We start from the raw sequence: 27996 nt of genomic DNA on the forward strand, positions 1-27996 counted from the left end.
CCAGATAAACTTCTTCGAGCTGAGAAAGAATCAATGGTAGATCACTCCGCACGTAAAAATAAGCAACACAACTAAGTGGGAAAAGAATAATAAAATAACAATTTTGTCATAGGAACATATATTAAGCTTAAATTTTTTACGGGGGCTCGTATACATAGCAAAATGAATAGTAAACTGAACATGCCCCTCATAATACCATAAAAAACTGAACTAGAAATATAAAAGAATAACCTATATTTTTTAACACAAATATATTACCGTAATGCTTCGAATAAACGCCTCCTCCTAATAAACGCCCCCTTCGAATAGACGCCCCTCCTTTTCAGTCATATTATAAATAAACGCCCCCATCAAGTAGGGGGGCGTTTATGCGAGGTGATAGTAAAAGTATACTTACTCACTTTTTTCCTAAATCTTAGGTTTAAGGTTAAAAATTTAGCTTTTCGCTTTTTAAGTTTATTTTCTAAAACATATCAGAGAATATCTTTTATTTTCTGTTGTGAAGATATATATTATAGGTATCCTTAAAAATTGCAAAAGAGACGAAGTGTAAAAAATTTAATAAACGCACCCCTCTTCTAAACGCCACCTCGAAAAGAAGCTCCCCCAAATGTCAAAAAATTTAATAAAAGCCCCGGGCGTTTATTCTAAGCATTACGGTAGTCGAACGAGTGGAAAATTTAAAATAGAAAAAGTAATTACAAAAACATCCAATATATTATATATCATACAATATATAAAACATACAAATACATATTTCAAACAGGATATCATATTGCTTACATGATGACTAAGCCAACAGAAAATATGAAGCCGTTTAAATGTCTAATAGGGTGTATTTGGTTTTTTGTATTGACAGCTAAACCTAAAAAGAGTTAACCGACTCTCATCAATTCTTGTTTGGTAATTATAGGAATAGGTTGTTGCTCCTTTTCGAAACAACCGTTCAAATAACGACAACAACAACCACAAAGAACGCCGTTTAAATATTAAAAAATTCTGAAAAATTTATGTAATATTTTACATTTACTTTCAGTTGCGTAAATAGGTCATCTGTTCTCACAAAGCCCTTAACACTAAGACTGGACATAAAAATAACGTGATCGTATGAAACAATTGGCTGAGAAACTGGAGTTTGGCTTAAAGGCGAAATTACCAAAACAAAAGATGCGATTCTTTCTCTTTAACAGAAATACACTCAACATAAAAATATTAACCCCATTCCCACCAACAGGGCGCTCATTAAGCACCGCCCTGATGGTATATTTTCAATTTTTAAGTCCTTTTTTTTAGCGTGCTGAAATTTTTCGAAGTTTAATATCATTTTGTCAGCTTATGATCAGAAGAAACCAAAAAATATTGACGGTATGTCATTGTCATCGTTTTGTCATCAACTGTTGTGCTACATAAAAAAATGGAAATATTCAATATTTTCTGTTCTTTGTGTTTGTTAATACTGGGAAACATCATATAAAGGTCCAGAATAAAATTAATCGGTTTCAGTTCAACTTTAGGACTTAGTTTTAGCATTCAGCTTTTGTTAAGAAAAAAAAACGAGGGTGCCCTTTAGGCCCTGTGCTATTTCTATTAGGCATCAAAACCCCGGTAGTAGTAGGGTTGAATCATTTTATGGCCTCTTTTGGTTTGTAGCAGCTACTAAAGTAATTTAGTTTGCTCACACCTATTGTTAACACATTTTATTCAGCTTACAGCTTGGCGCAAGAGAACTTTTAGCTTGCAAAGAAAGCTTTGTCGATGGTTAAAAAACGTGTTGTGCATTTGACTTACTGGAGATTAACTAATACATTAAGAATTAGATAATCAAACATATTATTCAGCTAACTTAGGGTCATGGTTCAAGCCTCCAGTTTTCAACCGTCTTAGCAGTTCCCGCCATAACATATGCCGTTCTTTAACTACGCCCTTCATCAGGCTGCGATTTTCCATTGCGCGCCGCGACAAATACGGCATCACTTCTTCAACGGGTCCATAGGGTACATACTTATACGCAGAATAGCCCGCCCCACCTAGGGCGTACGTTATAACGTCGCACATGCCTAAAAGTTGACCAAAGAACACTTTGCCACTGTCTGGTGCCAGATTAAAATCCCGCATGATCTCTACTGCATGTCTTATTGAACCTTCGTTGTGGGAAGCTACCATCACGTTAGCACCTCTCCACCGTACCTCTTCTAGTACAGCACTAAGAACAGCATTGTAGCACTTGTCAGTGTCTTCGTAACTGCTATGGATGGGATCATCGTATCCAGCAGCCAGAGCACGCAAACGTTCTTGCTCCATGTAAGCACCGCGCACAAGTTTGGCTCCAAAATAAAAACCTTCGCGTCTCGCTAACTCCATATCAACATGTATTGTGTTCATAGCATTCTAAAAGTAAGCAAGAAAAGTTATGTTTATAAGAAACGTTTTTAAAGCCAGCGATAAAAGTCACAGATAAACGCGTGAGCTGTTCAATTGTTTCCAAGCAATCAACCAAAACAGCTTTTAAAAGCGCGACAGAAGAAACATCCAATCACAATAGCTTTTAAAGGCGCAACAAAAGAAGCATCCAATCAGAACATGTTTTGAAAGCGAGACGAAAGTTATACCTTCAAATAACACTGGTACGTGTTAAATACAATGGGTTTGTCTCGATTAAACATTCTCATTGCTTCTAGTGTGATTCTAGTGATGGCAGGTTGAAAATATGTTTGCTCAGCGTCGACCATGAGACGAACATTCTTTTCCTTCGCTCTCTGAAATTAACAAAATATTGACATTCAACAGTGTCTCTTAATATTTTCTTACGCAAGTAGACATGAATTTTCAAAAGGTCAATATATAAACACATCAGGATAAAATCATTACACGTATCTATGGAATACAACAAAGCACCCTGGTCACTCTCACACAAATAAAAAACTTCTCAACTCAAACGAACCTCTGCTATGGTTAACAAACGCTCAATCATATTTTCCATTTCTTTTAGCTCTGTATTTGTTAGTGTCAAAATAATTTCACTGCTCAATTCACCCTAAGAAAACAAACAAACGTAAAATTAACATTAAAGATGAGCCGGCAACCGAGAGGTCCTAGGTTCATTACGCGAAGTTACACTAGTTGATGTAAAAGTGTAAACAGACAACGTGCAGTAAATAGCAAGTAAATAAATCGTTTGTGTTGCACGCAGTTTTCGAATCGAGGATTCGCTTCAAAAAATATGCCAGAGACAAATTTTCTGACCGCCGCAAATTGCAGGAATTTAAAAAAAAAAAATTGGTGTTAACTAACCTTCACTGTGGGTTTGGCTCGAAATAATTTTGCCAGTTGAAGTTGTGGTGTCAGAAAGTTGTGCCATTCTATTACATCGATCCCTCTAAGATAGAAAAATAACTTTTGTATTGTGTACAGAACTGTCGACACATCAATGCGAATATGAGAAGCATATTTTTTTCCTTGTAACATGCTTAAAAACGTCGATATAATAAAGTATAGGTCTCTACCATTAATATCTAAGGGATAATAATTTTTACTAATTCGGACACAAGTCGAGATTAGTTCGCATAGGATACCGAAAATGCTCCCTCTAACACCCTAATCGTCAAATAAAATTTTAAAATTAGAATGGGTTTTAATCAGATGGCCGTTAAAGAGAGTGGGTGCTATATGGAGTGTATACAGTATCCTGTGTATGGCTAATTTTGAACTGTGACCATAAAGAAGGTCGTTTTTAATAAAGGAAGGAGAAACATGGCCAAATAATCTACTTTCGTTAAGTTATACATCATAGGGTGTAGGCTTGTAGTGTGCGGTAAAATACTGTTTTGATGTGTGAGCTGACGTTTGATGTTATCCTGAATGGTTGGCTAAATATTTCTAGATCTTGGATAAATTAGAGATTTTGTTTGGCACTGTTCTACCAACATTAGTGTATTAACCTCAAATCGAAGCTATGGGAGGGCTATATTAGAACCAACTTTCACAAGAAAAAGGTAAAAATTAAGATGGCGTCGTGGCGAGCGGTTGTCATCGCTTTGGTGTTGTTTTTCGTTACAGAATTTGAATGTACAAGATTAGATGAATTTTCCAAGAAAAAAGGTTATCGAATCTGGAGTTTGTTTACGATCACCCAGAAATTGATATTTTTGGTTTATCAGAAACTCATATTAACGATGAATCAGAAAAAAGTTTGTTTGAAATCCCAAATTATCAGTTTATATCAAGGCATAGGAGTAAAGGACAAGGAGGAGGGGTCGGATTTTTTGTTAAAAATGGCTTGATTTGGAAAAGAAGATCGGACTTAGAAAACGATACCACGGAATGTTTATGGTTAGAAATTTTTATAAAAAATACGAAATCACTTCTTTTTACTTGCTATTACAGACCACCAAATAGTTCAAAACATTTATCAAAACATTTCAATGATTCGTTCAATGAGTCGCTAATTGCAGCTCAAAAACAACAAAAAAAGATAATCATCATGGGAGATTTGAAGGCTAACTACCTTAATTCAGCCGATAACAAAGATTTAAAATCTATTATCACCTTGAATTCTTTTGAACAAATCATTTCTAAAGCGACCAGAATTACGGAGTCTTCAAAACGCTAATAGACATTATTATCACAAATAACGTTTCCAACATTAGCACTGTTTTGGTTGAATCATTATCGATTGTGGACCATGACCTCATTGGTTGTGTTAGAAAGTTGAACAATAAAAAGTATTTCTCTCGATCGGTCAATTCCCGTGATTACAAAAACTACGATGATGTTAAACTCGCAACAGACGTTAAAAATATTAACTGGGATTTATTGTATAATTGTACTGATGTGAACACTGTAGTTGGTATTTTTACTTCGACTCTTAAAAATGTTTTGATTTGCATGCGCCGTACAAGTCCAAAATAGTGAGAGATAAACCATCCCAGTGGTTAACAGCAGACTTACGAAAACTTATGGATAAACGAGATCAGGCGCTACGAAAAGCTCTAGACAAAGTTAACAGAGGACTTTGAGTTATATAAAACTTTAAAAAATAAATGCAATGGTAAACTTAAAGAGTCGAAAAGAAAATACCATCGCAACCTAATTAACGAGAACAAAGGCAATGTCAGAAAATTTTGGGACGCAATAAAAGTGTATTCCCGTCCAAATCGAGAAGTAAATTGTTAATAAAAAGGACAATGAGAAAACTGCCAAAACATTCTCTGATTATTTTGGAAACATCGCGAAACAACTGAAATCAAAATTCGTCTCGATTACAGATTATGTCTGGCGTAAAATACCTGTTGTTAAGAAAACGAACAAAACTTTGAATTTACATACGTCTCGAAAATATTTGTTGAGAAACAACTAAAAACTCTTAAGCGCAATAAATCTACGGGTTTAGATGAACTGCCACCAGGCATGATAAAAACACTGTGCGAAGCTCATATCACAACTTCTTGCTTATATTATTAACATGTCAATTAGAACTGGAGTTGTTCCATCAACCTGGAAAGAAGCAAAAATCGTACCGATACATAAAAATGGCGATATGAAATTACCAATGAACTATCGGCCAATTTCCATACTTCCGATATTTTCTAAAATTCTTGAACGAGCCATCCACTCTCAGTTGACAACTTATCAAATGATTTGTTGACAAATTCACAATTAGGATATCGACATCACTGATCAACAAAGCTTGCTTCGACTATCTCATTTGATAGCATTCGAAAATTAATTGATACTGGTCTGATGGTAGGAGTAGTCTACATCAACTTAACAAAAGCGTTCGATACCATAGGACATAGCATTCTGCTGAATAAATTAAACGCATATGGAATTGACGGTGTAGAACTTCAGTGGTCTGCGGGTTATTTTTTCAATAGAAATCAAGTTGTTTCCATAATTGATGTAGTCTCAGCGAAAAAGCCTTTGTTCAGTGAGGTACGCCAAGGATCTATTTTGGGTCCCCCCTATTGTTTATAATTTTCTTCAACGATTTTCCACACTGTCTCGAAATATGCAAAGTGACAATGTATGCTGACGACACAGCTATTTATGTCAGTGGAAAAACGAAGGAAGACGTTGAATATAAACTAGAAAAGGATTTAGAAATAATAGCAAAGTATTTCGATGACAATGTACTAATTATCAATCTTAAGAAGGGTAAAACAGAAACGATGCTGTTTAGAACAGCAAAGCACTTAAACAACACGAATAAGAAACTCGATATATCTTATAAATGACAAAAAATTAACAACGTATCAGAATATAAGTATCTCGGAATCATTTTGACAGATATTTGAATTTAAATAATAATTTCGACAAAGTTTATAAGAAAGCTAGCCAGAGATTAAAATTGTTAAAACAACTTAGACTGTATGTCATGGAAGATGCTGCTTACAAAATATACACAAAATGAATATTCCGATTTTGACCTATCCTAGAGGTCCGCTTAAAGGCGGTGATACACGATCCAATTAATCGAATTCGATTTGTCGAAATTTAGCATTAATATAAATTGAACAGATTTTTGATAATTTCCTTTCGATAAAATGTCTTTAGAGAGTGAAGACAGAGTTGAACTCGCTGCTGTTACAGTTATTATTACAATAACTAAAAATTTAAGAAAACGTTAGAAACGGAGTGTGTTATTAACAATAACAATAACAACAATAATAATAGTAATAATATTTGCTTGTTTATATCTCTCTTTTTTTGCTAAAAGAAAATAACTTTCTTCTCGGTTATATTATTCCAGTCGTTCAAGCTCATGACCTGGAAAAAATGATGCCAAGCTGAAATTTGGCACAAACCTTCGTTATGATATGTAAAACCACCAAAGAAAGGCCCATAAAACCTCCTTGTGGAAATTGAGATATCCGCTATTTTTAAAAATGGCGGAATTCTTCACGTCAAATTTTTCAAAATTTCATTTTTAGTCCAAATATAGGCATTTTTTGGCTCCTTAGAAAAATAAATTTATTCTTACTATTATGGTTTGTGTATTTAAAGGATCAGAATTTTATTTTTAGAGGAAATTTCAAGCCTGCTGTATTGATCAACTAAGCTTTGTTCGAGGAAATAAAAAAATTTTTTCAATAAGCTCTTCCGGAGACAAGAAAAATTTTTGTCAATTTGAATTACACCACAAGTAAAATGTTATCCTTTTTTACTGCGTAAAAACATCTGTACATACAAATAACTGCTAGTCTTTGTCTCCGGAAAAAAAAAATAAACACATTGGTGAACCTTTTACGCGGAGCCAATTCATTTGCGAGATTACATAAGAGGTCGACATTGATTTTTAAAAGAGTGTCCTAAGACCTGGTTCTCATAATGTTGTATTTATTACAGTGTAGTCAAGTTTAGCTTAAGATAAACCTATTTCATATTCCTGTACAAGTTGTTGACTCACACCTTAGGTGGCTAGTCTTTGAAACACAACTTCCGGAACGAAAAGTTGCTTGATGGCACGCCGTTTATTCATTTTTGCGCAAAAGGCGCATTTTTTGCTTTCCGTGCCAAAGTTTGGCTGATTTTTTCTGTCATTTTGAGTCTTATCGCACATGTGTTGGTTGTTATACACTAGTTACTTGTTATGGATTTTCATGTATGTATTTAGTCCTTATCTTAGTCTTTCAACTATGGTTTTACATTGAATTAATATCATTTTGGAGCTTAAAACATTTTAAGAAACTTATAGCTAGCTGAAGTAAGTAGCTAGTAGTAAGTAGCAAATAATACATTCTGAAGTAAAATACGTTTACAACTTGATGCACACAGAAACAGCCCTAAGAGTTTTCAAAGCTGTGTGCACGCTATAAAAAAAAGTAAGTTTCTTCTTATAAGAATCGTAAAATATAAAAATACAAACGTAGATACTAAAAGTAGGAACCAGCAGTAACCAACAGTAACCAGCAGTATTTCGAAGTAACCACCAGAGAATCACCAGTATTATGAAGTAACCACAAGAGAACCAGCTGTTTTTTTACACTGCTATCAGAGAACCAGCAGTTATTATCAATTTACTCCAGAGAAGGCAGCAACAGCAGCGCAAAGGTGTTGTGATTTTTATGCACAACACTTCATGACTTTAAATTACCAAATATGATAAATAAAAGGGCACCTAGTTCCCAGGGCTTTTTTCTGATACTTTATGTTGTTCTTGCTAATTAGCTACTTTTAAGTTGTTTTCACGAGGTCCAATAAAATGCATCCCGCGAAGATTAATTTTCAAAAATATGAATAAAAGTCGCGGAATTCGCGATAATTAATCAACTTAAGTTATTTAGTTATTTATTTCGCCTAACGGCAATTATGGAAACAAAAAGAACAGAACGAAAATAGTGTTTTCAGGATTAAAGTTTATTTTTGAAATAAAATGTAACATGTTTCAAGTAAAAAACGTTCATATTGAAAGCATAAGATTATAACTTGAACAAAGATGAAATATGTTCACACACTACATGTTTCAAAATGAGTAGATTTGAACAGATATTAACAAAATAGAAGAATGTTAAAAGAAAAAGCCCCACTATATATAGTATAGCTTGACTTTATATTGACTTAAATGCACAGAAGTTGTAGTTTTAAGCAGTTATTTCAACTTAATTTGGAAAGATAACATAATATAAAAGAAACAAAGTCACAAAAGTATAAAAAACCCTATTGAATAGAACTAAATATACATGTGAGTTTGTATACATGTAAGTTACTCGATGTTGCAGCCTTTTGTTTCAAGCTTGTGTATCTCCAAAGGTTTGAGATGGTTCTGTGTTCCTTTCGGTACGTTTATTGAATTGAAATTGAAGTTTTGATCAAATTCTTTTAGACACGTAGTGATATAATGAAGATACACGTTTCCAAACGATTTCTTTTTTTGACCGTTTTTGTCCGTATATTCGCGATCAAAATTTGTTTTTACGGCTACAAAATCTTGGGGCATGAAACTGATACGACATTCTTGACAGCGCTGCACAGTTGTTGGAAATGATTTTTTGTCATTTTTATGAACAAATGTATATTGTTTCGTGGGTCTTCTATCTGGATTGAAGATATCGTTCGTTGTGATTTCAGACGATTTAACTTTCCAATTTGTTGATGAAATTTTGCTAATTTTAACCGGTGATATTTTGTGGTTAGATGATGTTACTTCCGTGTCGATTGCAAATGAAGATCGCTCAGAAAAGAATTGTGGTTCAGGAAGATTACATCTTCTTTTTTGACCTGCCTTTGTATTTCCTTTTTGACCTGCGTTACTTGGCTTCACGTAAGATGACTATGCTTTTGCAGTAAAATTTAGGAAAGAATCTAGATGTTAAGATTGGCGTTCTTTCGACCACTTCAAAAATAACGTAGGTTCTCGAAAAAATTGCTGATATCTCGGACCTAATCTGTATTTTCCTTGTCCATAAAAATCTCTGTTAATTTGATGGATGAAGTTTTCAGTAATCCATTTTTCAAGGTAGAAGGAAACTTCTCCAATTTCAGTTTCAATATCGTTGTCACTAAGTTTCTTTTTTAATAGGCGATGTTTCAATTCTAGTCCATTGGAGTAATACCTCCCTTTTATTCCTTTACTTTCTCTTGCTGACAACACAAGACATTCCACAAATACTTCAAATCTGCACTTTTTAAACCATGTATAAAAAGAAGGCACTAGGCTTTCCCACGTACTTTCCAAACTTTCCAATTTTACCAGCAAATCGTTTTCGTCTTCAGCATCTGCTAATCCGAATTCGAGGACATTTTCGTTTTGTGTCCCATAAATGTCTGCCATGACTCTGTCCACAGTACGGTTGTTCGCATTTAACTTTCTAAGTTTACGCGTATCAGCTTCTTGAAGGTGTTCGGTACACCAGAAGTGATTGGGAGCGTTTAATACATCGTTTAATCCACATGCAATGGCAGCATCTAAATCATGCCCCACATTTCGAATGTTCCTCAGCTCAGGCTTAACGAGGCAAATTTCTCCCATATACCTTCGATAAGACTCTGTATCTTTTTTCCAGTGCCATTGACTGGGTCCACGAAATTTTGGATGTTTCCCATTACCATCAATTAACGCTTTGTATGGATAAGTGGAGTCGGTAAGCCATAATCCATCAGCAACCTGGAATGTTGTGTTCACAGTAAAAACACCGTCATCGTCCACACAAAAACGTTTTAAGTCAGTAAGCATGTGTGGCATAATATTCATTGCTGAATAACGATCTTTCTCGAAACATATGTTGTAAAGAATGCCTTCATTTTTGACTAGCTTATGCAATGTTTCGCTAACCGATTCGACAGGTTCTCTGTTTATCTGAAGATATATTTCATCATTCGACATTCCCTTTTCTAATCCATTATCAATTTTGTCAAAAACGCTTGGATCTTTTCGATAATATGCTGGAGCAGTTGCCTTTTTGGCATTGCCATGTCTAGGTACAATAAATTCACCTTCAATGCCATCATCCCATCTATTTAAGTAGTAATAGGAAGGCCACATTTCTGCACTGTCCATATTCTTGATGGTTGCTATTAGGTTTGTGAAATTATTCACCTTGCTCTTTCGATAACATCTAGATAAGAGAGAAACTTTTGCAGCAGGTACTATCGTTTGGTCATATATTGGTGTCCGAGATGCACAACTTCGACGTTCTGAAATGTACCAGCCCTGGTCACACTTATGTGCAATCTGTACATTGCCATCGTCATTTTTGAAATAGTATTTCTTAGGATTCCCTTTATACACAAACGAACCGTTATCGTCACTTTTAGCTGCAGAAATTGGCACCTTTTCCACGTTCAATGTACAAAAAAAGTTATTTCTTCTTTCAGCGGATGGCTTCTTATCCAACTCCATTGACTCTGGTTCTGTCAAAAGGATGGTAAATATGAACTGAGCCTTTTCAGCTTCCATTGTTTCTTTTACAGCTTCTGTAACCCTTTAAAAAGAATGCGAAGCAAAAGAAAGTTAATGGTATAGTCGCAAGGTTCTTATGAAGTACTTTTAGCAGTATTTAGGCATAAGTAACTAATCCAATTGACATTTTTGTTAAAAAACTAAAGAGAAAATTATTATATTTTAGCGCGAACTGCCATTTTTTGGGCGTTTTTGCGGAATTAATTAGTGCGTTTTTTTACCCAGTTTTGCACTTTTAAGTTCCACACTTTTTAATTCTGTACGCTTTTATTCTTTCCCTTTTATACCATAATGGAATTAAATTTTGACTTGACGCATTCTATTCTGAGAAAGAGTTTTTTTTTTGTATTAGCTACACAAAAAAAAAAAAATAATCTGAGTTAATAGTTAAACTATTAAAGCAGAGTAAGTATTTATGAATATCTAAACACTAATTTTAAACTTACTTTGGTTCGAAAACGGCAGGTAAATCATCATCTTTATTATCGTTTTCGTCGCTCGAATCTTGTATTTCTATGGCTGGTGGAATGACACAGAAGTAAAGGCGATCGTTCTTATAAAAAATGTGTGTATCGGCGAACTTCTGAATAAAAAGAACCATTCAGCCCTGTACTGGGTATCCAGGAAACATATATATGCATTGCACAAAAAAATCAAATAAGTACACGCTTTTTTATAAGAAATCCGTTTATAAGAAACTGTGTACCACTAAGAGCTCTAAAATGTTATGGAACTTTCACTAGAAAGAAACGTTAACTTTGCCGCAAATTGCAGATGAAACTTGCAGGCTCAAGACACATAAAAAACTTTTGGTACTAAAATCATGAAATAATTAAGAAACCTAGACTGTTGGGCCATTGGCTTGATTTTTTATAAAAGCTTGTGAATAAACAAATAAATTTTCACACCAAGTGAGTAACACAACCCTTACCTCAGCAATTTCTCTGTTATTCTAATAAAAACTGTCCTGGACACCAACAGATTTTCTTTAGTCTCAATATTATATATTATGCTAACAAACCATGTGAGAAAAACAAACGTATATTTCTATCCGATGCCACGATGTTTCTCCACAACATTTATTAATTCATTCAATTCATTCGAACTTTATTTTGTCTACCAAAAGAAAAAAATGTCTCCTTTTGGACCCTCCTCCGTATAGCGTTTTTCGTTATATTTGGGTTACACAAATTGCAAAATGAAAATCCTTCGGTCAAATCATGGAGGTATACATACTCTGATAAAGCGGAATAATTTTTTAGGAAGCGTTAAAGGAAGTGTGTAATCGCTGCGAAAAATAAACTTTGATATGGATTCCTCAACAGTGGATACAATGGCAGTAGAGGTATCTCTCACGTTCGTGACTTCAAATTCATTCGAACTTTAATATTGTCTACCAGAAGGAAAAAATGTCTTGTTTTAGACTCTCCTCCGTATAGTGTTTTTCGTTATATTTGGTTTACAATTCAGATATTAGTTCATTATTTAAAATATTAATTTTGTTTTTGTTAATTCTCGCGTGTGGTTTTAAAATACTAATACAGTCAGTATATACTTTTTTCAAAAAGCCTTCTGTCTTTTAATCAACTGTTGCATAAAGCCCGAGTCACACCAGAGAAAAACATTTCAACAAATGGGTCATGAACTGTTGTGTACATTATAAAATGTTTCACATTTGAAGCGGTAGTTGCGTTTATTTCGTTTTATCTATTTAACTGCTCGTTTTCTGTTGGTTACTTCAAAATACTGGTTTTCTGTTGGTTACTTCAAAATACTGGTGGTTCTCTGGTGGTTACTTCGAAATACTGCTGGTTACTGCTGGTTCCTACTTTTAGTAAAACCGAAATACAAACCAAAATTGAGGTTGTATTTCTACACTGATCGAGTATAAGGTGACAAAAGTTTGAAACAACATAAAAGTTTCCATAAATATTCTTGTGATGTGATGGCAACATAAAAAAGTTGTGAGAGCAAAGTATTTTGCTAAAAAGAAAACTTGGAAGATAGATATAAGAGAGTTGGGCCACCACAACACAACATCTTAAATATATGCAGTTAAAAATATATATTAAATTAGGTGCATTTTGGAAATTTATTTCTGCAGACTTTGATTCTATTTTTTTATTCTATATTATTCTATCTTTAAAGTTTATACCAGTGTTGCAAATGGTTTTGTATCTTCATTATGATGATACAATAATCTTGAAATTTGGCCGCCCCAGACTGGAGACCCCTCGTCAGATTTGGGGGCGACTTGACGCAAAAGGAATTCCTGGCATCGGGGTAGGGTTATAGGGTGCTTTTCGGAGGATAAAAGGTTGTGGAGCCCCGAGTAAGTTATTCTTACAATTCCTCGAGGTTATAAGATAAATGGAAGAACAATGCAAGGACTGTGAACGTACGCTTGACGAGTACAACAGGTGTAGCTGAGGACGAAGGCTTATGATAAAGGCTAAAATGCTGTATTGGTGCTGCTATCAGGAGTAAATCACGTATAATGGAGGCAGTTGCGTATGTGCAATCCTCGGACCTCGTTGCAAATTCAAAAAAGGATGCTGAAATTTGAGAATGAAATTGTCAACCCCAGAAATTTCTACAAATTTGCGTGTACTTTTACCAACATCAGTGATATCAATGTGGATTACCTAACAGTATCAGATCCCATTCCTGCCAATGGAGGTAAGGATCAAAGGTACATTGTAGGGTACGTATCAGATCCCATTCCTGCCAATGGAGGTAAAGATCAAAGGTACATTGTAGGGTACGTATCAGATCCCATTCTTGCCAATGGAGGTAAGGATCAAAGGTACATTGTAGAGTACGTATCAGATCCCATTCTTGCCAATGGAGTTAAGGATCAAAGGTACATTGTAGGGTACCATACACGGTATGCAGGTACCCTACGATGAACCCTGTCAAGTCAGTGCCATCCTGGCTATAGCTTCCGTGTACATGCAGGGCAAAAACTACTACCCACAGGTACATGTTTTTGAATGTAGGTACAAGGACTTTAAAGTTGAATGGCTACTGAGTGATGATTAAATGTTTTATAACCCTACAAGGGTTACAAAACATACTAAGGCTTGTAAACAGGTGGAGAATCTATGTACTGCTTGCATATTGCGCAGATTGAAGCTTTTTTAAAATCCCTTCCTTACCCTCCTCTCTCCCTTTCGTTACAAGCTGAGCACGTTCATTTGATAGAGTCAATGATACGTTTGACGCGCTGTCGTATCTGTTCCTTTAATAGCATGTACCGTTGTTTTTCTTGCATAATGAGACTAAACTCGTAATCGCTGATAATCCCATTTTCTACCGCTTTCGAAATCAGATCGACGATGGAATTCAATTGTGACTCCGCGAGTAGCCTGATACTTTCGTGTTTCTTGGATTTGACAGCTAACCTCTTTGAGGCGTTCCGCAGACCAGCCTGACCGATACCTACGGCAATCGTGATTCCTCCCATGGCAATACATAGCGGAAAACCCCAGACCCGAGGCTAAAGCTCCTATTCCGACACCTGAGGTGATAATACTAACACTCAGTATTCCATGATCACAATACCTCACCCAGGTCCCATGCATCTTAAACTTTTTGAGAGTCTGTCCTGCTCTTTAATTTCACTTCGTAGATATTTTTCAATCTCTCTAATCTTGTCAAGTCTATAATTTTGACTTTCGTGAATGATGGTCAGGTATGGAAAGGGATCGTTGTTGTTCTTCTGGATAACGAACATGCCGTTATCTTTTCCAAGATTTTCGAGGTAAGGCACGGCACGTTACTGTAATGTTCCTACTTGGTCTTGCAGCACTGCAAGTTGTCGATCCCTGTCACCAAGTTCGTCCCCCAGCACAACGAGTTGCTTGTCTCTGTCGTCTAGGTCGTCCTCGAAGATGGCAATGGCAATATCTCTTTCTTCGATGGTCTGGCGCTGCTTCCTGACCTCATCCTGTAATTTTTCAACACCTTTTTTCGTAAGCCATTTGATTAAACCTACGGCCTTGTTTTTTTTGATTTGGCAGCAATTTCTAAGGCACCATCTAGCGTCACGAATACATCATGCGGATTTTTCCCTCCTCCTAGCATACCTGTCTGGATCAGGGTGGCACCCTGGCCGGGTATATTTTGTCTTGTTGTAGTTTCTTCAGCCAAATATTGAAAATTGCGCGCTACATCAGCAATACCCAAAAACCTCCCCAGGTCAGCACGTTTAAAAAGAGGCTGATTTTGTTCATTGGACAGAGTTTCGATGGCTCCGGCTGGTATTGCGTTAAACAGAGAAAGTTGTGACTATATTTTAATATACCAAGGTTCAGCCAGAGATTTTCACCCCTACGTGGTAATTTTACTACTTCCAAGAGTAAAATTAGCGTCTGCTTACGACATATCAATATCAAACATCCCTTCGAATAGCTCCCACGTATCATCGTCAGGTAGTGTGAAATAGTTGTGGTAAAAATTCTCAATGCCAAGAGTATCGTCCCTGAATCGGCACAAGGCATGCACGGCATTCAGGTGGTCGCATTCCGGTTTCCTTTCGGTCATATCGGGGTACATCGCGTATAACGTATTTATTCTTGTGCTGAGTTGCTTACGCTGGCATCCGATCATGTAGTGCTTATGTATGCCTTTTTTTCCATGCTCGTGAGGATCGTTTTTATCAACCATAGCACGTTGTCATATTGATATCGGTGTGGGACATGTCTCCGCCGTAATTCCGAGTTGTCTTGACTAAGAACACTAAGTTGTTCATCCCTGGCATCAAGATCGTCCTCTAGGATGGCGATGGCCACGTCCCGCTTCTCAAGTTCATCCTGTAATTTTTCGACACCTTTTTGAACAAGCCATTTGATTAACTCTACGGTCTTGGGTTTTCTAGAACAACGCACAATCTCCAATGCACCGTCAAATGTGACAAAGACATCGCGCCAATTTTGACCTCCTTTGAGGGGTGCGGCTGCCGCACTCCTCATGATATCACGGCGAGGTATGGTTTTCACGTCTCTGTAAGTTGCTTTTATATCATCGATCCTCAAAAACCTCCCTAGGTCAGCACGTTTAAAACGAGGCTGATTTCGAACAGGGTCTCAATTGCTCCTGCAGGTATGGCGTTGAAAAGCAAAATTTGTGATGACATCTTTGTTATATCTTCAGGTAGAACCTGAAATAGCCCATTCAAGCAGGGATTGTCTCCGCTTGTCGAGGCTCTCGTCAGCAATACAGTCGTCAACGACGAACAACGTCTCTTCACCCGCGAGTAAAGACGACAATTTTTGAACCCATTCGAAAAGTTGATCCTTGGGGTCTATTAGAAACACGTAATCAACCCTCCAAAGCGAGGCTCCCTCAAGGTAGGTGCTGTTCTATTGAATAGTAGGACATAGTATCACTATGTTGTAGTAGTGTTGCCTGCAATTGTTCTCGAGCAGGTCTAGAACACGTTGCATCTTGCCACAGCTTGTCGGGCCTGTAAAAATGCAGGTGTGTGGATCCTTGACAACGTCTAACATTATTTTATTAAATGCCCTGTTTTTTATGTATTTTCGTAATAGTGGAAAGGCAATCGGAACAAATTCAAGCGCCGCCATGGTTGTTGACAAGAAACCCCTTACAGACGGGGCAGTACGTGGTCTTGTATACGAGGGGAAGGGGATCAAACACTATCTCACCATCTAGGTAACGCAATACCTTGCGATATCTCTCGACGAGGCGCGCCTTTTCCTGAGTTATGGGGCAGGGTGCGAGGTTAAAAAAGGGTATCTTGATTGGTGTTTTTAAAAGCTCAATGTACCTAGGTACAATATTGTGGGAAAACAGGGTGTAAAGACGTAGATAATTTTCGTCCTGTTGAGACCCTCTAATTTCCTTATCAATTCTGGCTACATCAATCATTTATTGTTTTGGAACGATGATTGGTGGGATCCACCCTTTTTTTACAGCCATCTCGCGCCTTGCTCTGCCCGCGGAAAAATAGGCCGTCATCTTCATGACATTGTTCTTGTCCATTTTTGCAGAGGGCCGTGCAATGCCCAGGAATTTCTTACCTGCCAGGGCGTATATAAAGGTGAAAGATAGATCTACGACTGTCTCGTAGAGCATGTCCAAGTTTTCTTTTTCCTTAGGAGTGATGTTGCTTGTCATGTGAGGTGTTGCTTTACTCGTCATTTATTTAATTTTTTTTTTTTTGGAAAATCTAATGCATCTTGAAAATATCAATTTGAGGTTTATCCTTTTGTTGGACCTCGGGGCGGGCCGCGGGCTTGTGAGGTTCATTTTTGCTTCCAAATTTATACCAGACCCCTACCCCTATCGCGAGCATGGCAAGCGCCCCTACACCGTAGATGTAGACGTTGTCCCTCGACTTGTGTGGACCTGATGCAGGTTCCTGATCACCTGATGAAGAACTTTTGCCTACATTCTTCTCTAAGTTTTCCTTGTTCCTGCGATTCCATTCCGCAAGTCTCTTGCCAGCAGCAACACGACCTTCATCCTTTTTGGCTATGACTTGTCTCTGTTCTTCAGTCATTTCTTTCTTATAAGTCTTATGGCTGATAAGAAATTTTACTGTAGGCCCTGATCCTCAAGGATCTTTCTCCTTAGTCTCCGATCCGTCATCTTTTTTGCTCATATGTCGGGCTGTATGTCCCACCACAAAGATAGGCGCTAAACAACTGCCAATTGTGCAGTACACGAGAATCCCGAGGTCTGCCATTGCATCTCGGATAGCAGGGTCTTCCTCAATATCTTGCCGAAGGTCCTCAACGCTATCGATGTCCACGAAGTTTCCAACAAGGTTCGCGTACAGGTTAACCACGTGGGTACATAGTGCTTTAGCCGTCTTTTCTCCCTTTTCATTTATAACTCTCGTTGAACATAGTCGGCGCGTACCTTTTCAATCACTTCATCAGGGGCCTTGTCGACAAAGCCTTCTGTAAATTTTTTCGGTAAAAGATGCCCCTTGCCTTTGCGTAGAGCTTCCTTTAGGACCTGCCGCTTATCCGTAGGTTTTTCAACATGTTCAAAAGATTCTGCGAAGATGTCTACCTTGTCAAACATATTCGCGAGCTGACTCATTCTTTTTATTGTATTACGATATTGTAAAAAACAAAACGCGATCAGGGCATAAGGTAGTATTACAGCGATATACAAACACACTTCCTTTTAGTTAATCAAAAATGCTTACAACATTTCTGAATAGGCAAGTTGCTTAAAGTGCAACCAGAGATGTATGTATCCCGTCGTCATGCACAACTCTTATGTCATAAAACGCCAAGCTTGTTTTGTTAATACGTAATCATTCCCTGGTTGTGCACCCGGAAACCTACGTTCTTTGCAGTGTCTAGACCACCCCTCAGAGTGCTCAGGTACCTATACCAAGTCACGGCATTTTGCTTCTTCGACATTCCCTTACACGAAAATTTCGTGCCCTCTTTCCCTCCGACAAAATAGCACTTGGCTGTCAGGGCAATCATCCGAAACCAAATGGATTCTGTTTTGAATAACCCTCCTGTTCGACTCGAGTACTTATCAGTGACGAGCCAGTTTTTTACGTCCTTCTCGTAATCGTCAAGTAGTTCGAAGCGAACGACATCCCGCAACTCTTCTCCAGAGATGGCAAAATGGGCACTGTCAGTGTCCATATAGATGTACTCAAAATCTCGATGATCCACGTACTTGTCAGGAAAATCATAGTAAAATTCCAACATACAAAGTTTGGCTATCTGATACACCGCAATACCACACTGGTAGGCTCTATCGATATTGCACTTGTGTTTGCCTTTTCTAAGCTCGGAAGCATCTCCAATCTCTTCAAGACCTTCAAGGTACGGGCTTCGCAGGGCTGCATCAACCGCCTTTTCATCCCTCGTAAATGTAGTATTTGCGTGTCTCGCTATGTCTTCGATCATCTTGCCGTAGAAACTGTTCCCCTTCAACTTTGCTGTATCCCCCGCAATACGCTTGTCGGAGTCTTCATCAGCCTGTCGTCGTGTATAGGCAATCTCTTCCGGAAGTCATGCAAATGGCCTACCTAGAGTGTACTTGAGGAACTGGTGAAAAGCGGTTACTTTTAGCCCATGGTCAAGGTACCATTTCAGCACAGGGGGTATACAGTAAGATTTTTTTTCCAACCCTAGAAGCTTACGCGTACCTGGTACACGCTTGCGCCCCGTAGTTTTCAAGTACTCATACATATTCTCGGGAATGGCTTCATCAGATATCTCCTTGACGACAAATAGCGGGGCCATTTCGCTGAATTTTTCACGCAGACCTTCAGAGCCAAAGAGTGATCCATTTAGCACACCTTGTGTCAGTAGCTCTAAGTTATGCGTTGATGTTGGTGTAGCCACCTTGATCAGCTGTTCCTTCCCACATGGAAAGTCTTGCATCAGGGTACTCGGGTAGAGCATGTTTGCGTCGTACCCTAGTATGGTCTTGCACTCGTGGGGTTCCTGGTAATGTGAGATCCTCTAACCGTCACGTCCCGTTCGTGATACCTACAGAATACGATCGTGGGACCACCAACCATCCCCGTCTGCAAAAGCTCGTAGGCCTCGTTCCTTGTACATTTTTCACATACTTTCCGTACCTCTTTACAACCCTTACAACCTTTGGTGTAGCAAGAGTCCTCGCAATTGTGCTTGTATGGTTCCCCTGGAGCGTATAGCTCCAATTTGGGGTTCAGCCGTAGAGATTTGTTCAAAAGGTAGCGCATCGACACGCCCAGAATACTTACCGCGTCCTTCAAAATGTCTATCTCGTCGGTGTAATACTGCAACCTCGTCTTGTCCACGGCTTCAATGAACGGTTCCACATCGACTAGATTGTACTCGCGCAGCCAGTCCATCATGGTGACGCAGCCTCGCCTGTAAAACTCAGCGCGGAATGTTTCGTACTCTTCGCAAGATAGCGTGTTTTTCCTGCTTAGCCGGCTATAGAAGTCCTCGTGCACGACGGGCCCAACATGTCGTAGCACGTTAACCACTCATACAGAAACACGAGCTTTTGGAGCTTACATTCCAAGGACTTGCACTAACCATCATAGCTCATACCAGGAGCAAGGAAATTTTTGATGTCGAGAAATTTAAACCTCGAGGTTGTGAGGAACATGTAGTCGTTGTCTTTCTTCGCTACCCTGATCTTATCGTCTGTCGAAATTTGTTCGACAAAATATCACTTGATCAGGTTGATGTCGTACTTGCCGCTGTTAAACCCAATTACAGATACTTGGTTTACACACTCGTTCCACGCATCCTGGTTCCTCTTGGAAAGCATGTCGAAATCGTCGGGTTTTGGGTACATTCTCTCGACTTCTTCCACAATGAGGGCATGCCTCTTTTCCAGTTGCTCCACAAACTGTTTAACCAAGATCTGGGGATTGTTGTGCTCCATGAACGTCGGGTGTTTATTCAAGCTATCGGCAATACCAACGCTTACAGGGATATGTCTTGAAAGGTATGTCAGATCAGAGGTTTGCTGGTAATTTAACGGTAGTAAGAGGGCCTCAAAATCAAACAAGATATAGTGGGGATAGGGCCTGAATTCTTTCTTAAAGAACCTCTTGATTTTGGGTGGTTTCTCACATTCCCAGTAGCCCTGTTCCTGTATTATATTTTCCTTAGACTAGGTTGCAGTGTACCAATTCTTGTCCGCGTTGGTTCACTTGGGCCAACAGGGACATCCATGCCACCTACAACCATTGTACTCATAAACGGCCTTTGAAATAGGCTCGTAGCCGTCAACTTTCCATTCCTTTCCTTTAACATCGCGGATAACCCGTTCTCCTCCATGTCCACAGAGTGCATGATGGATATGCCTTCCAGTTTGCTTTGCCATGTATTCGATATATTTTGATGCTTTGCAAATGATTGTCGTCTTGACGCCCTCGCATTTGTTCTTCTTATGCCGCGTGAGATTCCAGGTCTTGTTAAAAACTTGGCCGCGTACCTTGCATTTCCAGTGTTGGGTCAGCCTGTCTAAATCCTTGATGTAGAAACAGTGCCCGTCCGGCATACCAAGATTGATAATGTCTAAATCCTTTTTGTACTGCTTTTGACCATAGACGAGTCTCCATGGTGCCTTTTCGGAGTTTCTCTTGGGCTCAAAGACCCTGATGTTGACCATAAATTGTTTGGCAACGCCCTCAAGATCCACCAGCCTCGCAGGTCTCACATCTTTACGCTTAAGCTTGGAGTCCTCGTAGTACTCTCGGGCTAACTTGAGGGCTGTTTTTATTAGACGTTCTGTTCCCCGTACTACGTCGGCCCTCTCTCTTACAGCTAAGCATCTCCAAAAACATAAGTTGTCTGTTCTGGCATATTCACTATCCATGGCGTAGATGCACCTCTTGTTCCGCAGCCAATCTGGGAGAGGGCCGCATCCCAGAAGCGGTTCACGCGTGCTTATCACTTTGATCTATACGTGACCAAAGACAATATTCCCTTCGTATGCTCCTTGGGTCTCGGTGGTTCTAACCGGTGGTAAATAAGCCTTAGTCCAAAACTCGCCATCCTCCAGATTGAGGCGCTTCATTTCGCATTCTTCAATGAACGCTTCAATTTCGTCGATGCTTGATAGTGACCTGGAGCTCTTAGTTTTGTTGTAATTAGAGACACCACGTCCTCCCTTGTAAATATTACAGCTGAAGCTGTACACAACATTAACGCGCATTTCCATGTAGGGTTCAATTTTTCACATAATAGCGTCCTTTAGAGGTTGGTTCAAATGCTTGTTGAACCGCCATTTTTTGACTGTATTTCCATCTTTCAACATTTGGATATCATCCCCCTGAAAGTCCTCCGTGTAGCCTTCCCATGCCTCCTGTTCGATATCGTCGTGAAGCGTTGTCCCTCCCGAAATTTGTTCTTTTGCCTTGTTGTAGTAGAAGACAACGGTATCCCGCACACTCTGTAGTCGATCGGCAAAAGCGTCGCGAGTTGCTGCCACTGGTGCCGACACAGTGCTGTATAGTTTGCTGATTGCATTCTTGAACCAACTCATTTATTATATACACATTTCAACAAAGTCCGAAGATTGCTGCGCAAGTTGCTGCGCATGCGTTGATTGTCAGCGGATTTTTTGCTGATGGTCAGCGGATTTTGTCACGATGAGGTGTGATGAACATTTGTGACGTCACAAGTCAAATTGTGTATGTTATTTTTTATGAGAATTTGACCGTGAAAATTGGAAAAGTGTGTATTACCGCCATCCCTAGAACTACTAGCTGATTGATTTCAAAAACATCGCACAAAGCCGTGTGAAAGAAATGCATACATTGCCTATATGTGAATCACTGATTCAGAAAGCTGGAGAACGTAAGGATGATTGGGGTAATCAGGTGTTTGAGAGATTGCTGACTTGTAATGATCTTGTTGCTGAGGAGGCAGTGCATCATGATAACTGTAGGAAAATGTTTACCCTAAATGTGCCAAAATCAGCAAAGAAAGGAAGGGCTATCAATGATGAGATGATGGAAGCATGTGAGAAACTTTTAACTGGTTAGAAAATGAATCAGATTGTGAGCTTTATACATGGAAGGAGCTGCAAGAGAAAATGCAAGGTTACAATGAAAACGGCAAAGTGCACACTGTCAAAAGGTTAAAGCAAAAACTACAGGAAAAGTATGCAAAAAACATTTATTTTGCTGAATTAGCTGGAAGACAAAACATAGTTTGTTTCAGGGACATGGTAAATAAAATTCTAGCTGATCTAAAAAAGAATGAAAATCAAACAAAGATGGATATCGTAATAGCTGCCGCGAAGCTTGTGAAGGCAGATATCCAAGAAATGGAAAGTAATTTTGACTTTTATCCAACAGCAGATGATATCAAGGACAAGGAAAAACAATGGATTCCAATAAGCCTTATTTCGTTTTTGAACACCCTAATATCATGGGAATAGAAAAGAGACAGCTTGGGCCAATGTATCACACAAGCATCGCGCCCCAGATCAATTAGGTGCCCTTTGACCTTTGGACTTGATAGAAAAGACTATGGCTTGTAAATGGTTGGTAAATCACCTGTCTAGATTTGGATTTTGGATTTCAAATGATGAGCTCCATGTTCAACAAATATCTGTTCTTGTAAGAAACACGGAATGAAATGCATGCCATCGTGTGGAGATTGCTATGTGAATATTGTGAAAACTCACAGGTAAGGATAATTTAGAAATGATGTGTGATATTTATGATGGTTAAGACACTCAAGGGTATTAATAATAAACAATAATAATAACAATAATAACTACCACACGTTTTATTTTAGAAACAGGACGATGATAATGACAGGTATGAAGATCTTCAAAGTGAAGATGATCGAAATATATTTAAAGACCTTTTTATGGTGTGAATTAAGATAATCAAATTTCTGATGTTAGATAATATGTTTCAAAATTATCATGAACTAAACTGTTTGCAATTAAATTTTTTATATTGAACTCAGCCGTTTAATAGCTCTTTACCCTTCTGTGTAAAAATTCAATCTATTAATTGATTTTTCTTGTTAATTGTTATTTTAGAAAGAAGGAGACATGTAACTGATGTATGGTTATAGTACAGGAATAAAATAACTTGAATTTTGTTATTTTTGTTATTTTCTGTGTGTGTTTTCCCAAAATTCAACACAACTCTAAATTAAAATTATCGTTTTCTCCGTTTCCTAATGTGACATCTGTGTGAAAAATAATTAACAAGAATAAAATTATCTTTCTAGGGAGCCCAAACATGCCTATATTTGGACTAAAAATGAAATTTTGAAAATTTAACGTGAATAATTCCGCCATTTTTAAAAATGGCGGATATCTCAATTTCCACAAGGAGATTTTATAGGGCTTTTTTTTTGGTGATTCTTCATATTATAAGGAAGGTTTGTGCCAAATTTCAGCTTGGCATCATTTTTTTCCAGGTTTTGACTAAAATTTTGCTTCATCGACTGGACTATATAGTGTACATGTAATATGGGACTTCCGTGTCAAAATGATTAATGTGGTTTAGTTATCTATTGAAAATTTGGGAGATAGAACACAAACATTTCTCACCCGTCTTTTGTTACATCCATAATTTCGAAGATCTTAGTTGCTTCCTTGTCTAACATGTCAACCTGTACAAAAAAAAGAAAGGAGAATAAGTCTTTACACTAATATTAACAGTAGAGGATGCGTATTAAAGTTATTCTAAATGGAACTCCATCTTTTTAATATTTACCCCAAGCTGTTTTAAACCAAACAAGAATTTCTCTTTCACGATATTCCTTCGAGTCATGATTTCTTTGTTGGAAGCCAACTTATCAAAGTAGTGTTGTGTTTGGTTTAAGATTTGCGACAAGCGAAGCTAGAGAACAAATGGAAATGCTATGTATAACAGACATTAAAAAGACCAGTAAACGACAACAAGCAGCAAACAAACAAACAAATAAACACAAACAAACAAACAAAATATGACAATAAAAAGTTGTAAAGTTGCATTGAAATAACTTTCTTGTGTGATCACAAACACCAATTTAGTCCCCTTTTCTATTCTACATCACCCTCACTATTGCAATACCAAAACAAAAACATTCCATTCTCCCTGGTACCACCCACATACTAGCTCTTATTTTTCATGATCATTCTTAATACTAACAAATCACCTACCAGTAACATTGGTCTTCCTAACGCAGTCACTTTTATTGCTGCAAATCCATTTTCTGCTGTGTTGCCAGTAGTATCAATACATTCTAAAAATACTTCCATATTTTGGTCACATTTTTCTTCCCCTTCGTAGAAATACGTTCTGGCGCTAAAAACTCGTTCTCGACGATCAAGGAACTCTTTATGTAACTGAAACTTGAATTCCACGTCAGATAAATCCATGGAAAACTCATCTAAAACAAGTACCGATGAAACATAATGAGTTAGGACACTTGCTTAGATAGTAATGTAAAATTAGCAAGTTCCAGTCAATTTTTAGTTCTTTTTACAGACTCTGCACAAAGGTTAAAAACGATTTTTTGGTAAATGTAAACTTGACAGTTTTAATGAAACAAACTTTCACGCTTTATTCATTCAATTTATTTTTCATGCGTGCAGCGTGGAAGCTTTTTATATCCTTCTGTGTCATAAAGGTAAAGACCTATATTTCTTTAAAATCAAAATACAAATATTTTTAATGTATACGCAAATAAGCAAACAAAAACAAACAAACATTAAAAAATGTAAGAAACTTTTGTAGTGGTCACAAATTTTAAATTTTCCTAACTGAAATACCCAAAACAATAAGGAATAGTAAAATACAATTTTTTTCTCACACATAGCACATATAATTTTGAAAGAATATTTTTGGAATGATTTTTAAAAGATTTTTGGTAAGTGCTTTTTCGCTCTTGAAGATGTACCCTATGTCTTAAAATTAATGTATTGAAAGTAAGAGAACCATTTTACTTCATAGACGATTGAGAAACAATTTAAAAAAAATCTTACCTGCATCTTGGATGGAGGAGTTGCTGAAGATATAATAATAACAATACAAATGAATATAAAAGTTATATTTGCAGACTTGTTGTGAGGATACAATTTAATGCTAATCAAAAATAGTTTCATAGGGTGGCCACTAAAAAAGGGTCAAATTTAAATAAAAACAAATAAAATTAAGCCCGCAATTCTTAAGGGGGATTTGAAGTGATGAACTTCCAGTATATATGTTTAAGTACATTCTCCAATATTGTTCTGTAAAACCTTAAAAGGTGGACTTTCCAGTACAATTTTTCTTGTACATATCTATAAATCCAGTACATTCAAGTATTTTAAAGTGTATCTAGTACTCGTAACCACCCTGGTTTATGCAAGCTTGTTAAACAAATGTTCTTATAATCACAACTTTCCTTCAATAATAATATAGAAAACATGATTTATGAAGACACTTAGTGAAAGTTAATTAATATAGAAGTTGTAGGATGTGGTTCGATTTGTTGAAGTAATATGTAGACTACTAGGATATTAATATGCAGAATAGGGTGGTAATACGCAGACTAGGGAGTATTACACAGACTAGGGTAGTAATATGCAGATCAGGGTGATAATACGCAAACCAGGGTGGTAATATGCAAAAAAGGGTGGCAATATGCAGATTAGGGTGGTAATATGTAGACTAGGGCTTTCTAACCAAAAACAACCAAGATGTCAATGAACACAAGATTATTATCAGAATGCATGATAAACAAAGGTATATTTTATGCAACTTTCCCCCTTTAAATTGTTGAGATGGGCCACAAAATAGCACAAACCATTGTTGAGTAAAAAAACTATTGTATTTAAGATCTAATAAAATTGACAGCCAGACTTTGCAAAAGGTAAACAGTAGACATCAGAGGGAAACATTTTCAGGTGCAAAATAGTAGTGATGACTGCAAGCTTTAGTATTCGATGTAAGCAAAGTAATTGTTGGGGTGAGATAAGGAATGTTGCTCCTTTTGATGTGGTTGGAAATATATTGAGTTCTTACAATCTGTGTTATTATATTTGCAAACAGCCATTGTAATATCACTGGAGACCTTCAATCATTTTTTTAGTTTTCCAACCCTTTTTTCACTTTGCTTTCTGAAAACATTGTTTATCACCTCCCTTCCTCTTCAGCACACCACAAGAGAAGTGTTTTCAAAATAAGGTATTTCTGAACTCCAGCTACATAAGAATTAAAACATAGGGCGCCGTTGTGGCGCCGTAGATTAGTGGTTAGAGCTCTCGTACTTTGTGCGGGAGACCGGGGTTCGATTCCTCTTGACGGCGATTCAACATGGGCGAGTGAATGTTACCATAGCCCCGGGTTAACCCAAGCCATGTGAGGGAAATTGGGAAGATGGCACACTGTGTGGGCCGTTGGATGTTGCCGGGAGTTGTCTAGTAGAGCGCGGGCTCTAATTGGGTCTGCGTAGCTCAAAATGAGCATTAAATACTCTAGGACTCTCCATCTACGCCATGACCCCTCCTGGAAATAATAGACAGGGTATATCCCTCGATATTTGTGAGGCTAGCCATGTAAAATATGCACATCTATCTATCTAGGGAAGTTTATATTTTGTTGTTGCTTTTGTTGTTGAAAAAGGCATATCCATAAATCAGCAATAGTCAACAACTTTAGTCGAGACTTTTTATAAAAACTCCAGACTAGTAGTAATTTATATAGATTGTTATAGAAAGGACGGCTACAGAATCTGAAATAATGTTTATTCAACTAGACCATAACCTCACAACCTTCGTGAGATAATTCGGGTGTACTATGGAAATGAGCTACTGATCTCCATAGGGTTTAAGTTTTGCATATCTTAATATAGAACTAAAGCATACCTGTTATCTAACTCGTTTTTGGGAATATCTGCCTCCACTGCATAATCTAAAATAGCACCAACACCATATCTTTGCATCAAGGAGAGTTTGTCCTTAATATCTTTTTGCGTTTCTCCAGCAACAAAGTGACCATAGAAAGAATTTTTCATGAGATATTCAAAGCCTCTTTTGCCAAGTAATTTACGAGACAACTGTATGAGCTAAAATAAAATTAAAAAGTTAGCTATAAATATGGAAAAACAAGCAACAAAATTACTAGCTAGCTAACTAGGCACTAATTTAAAATCTGAAAAAACTACCTTACCTCTTTGTTCCTATTAACAAGAAAACCAAACGAACATAGCTTATAAACTCCCAAGGCTCGTATAATTTCACTGGTTTTCTTCGCCTTAAAAGCCTTTTCAAAATCTGAGAAATCTAGCTTAGTATGTTCTTTCTCCTGCAAAACATCATTTACATGAACAGAGCTCAAGGTGCTTTCTTGCTGGGAATTAGCTTTAAGACGTCTGCCATACTGCGAAACAATGCATTTATGTGTATAAAATCTGGTATTTAAATTGTGCCTCCCAAAAATCAGCCTACTGGCCATCCCTTCTCCAGCCTCTCGTTTTATGGTGTGTGTTGTGTTTATGCTTTTGTTTTGTGTGTTCCGAGAAGATCAAACATTTATAACACGCTCTCCATCACAGAGACTAAAACATGGCACCTCATGAAAACGCGCGAAGTAGAGCACGCAGATTTCACAGAATGTCTTTGTCGTCACGATCATAGCATTGCATGTTTAC

At 37.6% G+C, this 27996-nt stretch overlaps 1 protein-coding gene across 3 annotated transcripts; it reads right to left on the reverse strand.

The window, feature by feature from the left end:
- Window positions 1-101: 101 nt before the first annotated feature.
- Window positions 102-27859, reverse strand: LOC130622928 (proline dehydrogenase 1, mitochondrial-like). 3 transcript variants are annotated; one of them, XM_057438385.1, is made up of 10 exons: window positions 27516-27859; window positions 27212-27411; window positions 25349-25371; window positions 24524-24753; window positions 24096-24221; window positions 23930-23991; window positions 3292-3376; window positions 2942-3034; window positions 2610-2756; window positions 102-2388 (listed from the first exon to the last, which is right to left on the reverse strand). In XM_057438385.1, exons 1-10 carry the CDS (start codon window positions 27798-27800, stop codon window positions 1831-1833), a joined length of 1809 nt encoding a protein of 602 aa, XP_057294368.1. In that variant the 5' UTR covers window positions 27801-27859; the 3' UTR covers window positions 102-1830. The 3 variants fall into 3 exon arrangements, with proteins under 3 accessions (XP_057294368.1, XP_057294370.1, XP_057294369.1); XM_057438387.1 differs by lacking the exons at window positions 102-2388; window positions 2610-2756; window positions 2942-3034; ... (4 more) ...; window positions 27212-27411; window positions 27516-27859 and adding exons at window positions 3639-10919; window positions 11344-11416; XM_057438386.1 differs by lacking the exons at window positions 102-2388; window positions 2610-2756; window positions 2942-3034; ... (5 more) ...; window positions 27212-27411; window positions 27516-27859 and adding exons at window positions 3639-10919; window positions 11344-11416; window positions 11829-11988.
- Between the last annotated feature and the right edge of the window lie 137 nt (window positions 27860-27996).

The sequence above is a fragment of the Hydractinia symbiolongicarpus genome, chromosome 13 (assembly GCF_029227915.1).
Source record: "Hydractinia symbiolongicarpus strain clone_291-10 chromosome 13, HSymV2.1, whole genome shotgun sequence".
Classification (NCBI taxonomy): Eukaryota; Metazoa; Cnidaria; class Hydrozoa; order Anthoathecata; family Hydractiniidae; genus Hydractinia; species Hydractinia symbiolongicarpus.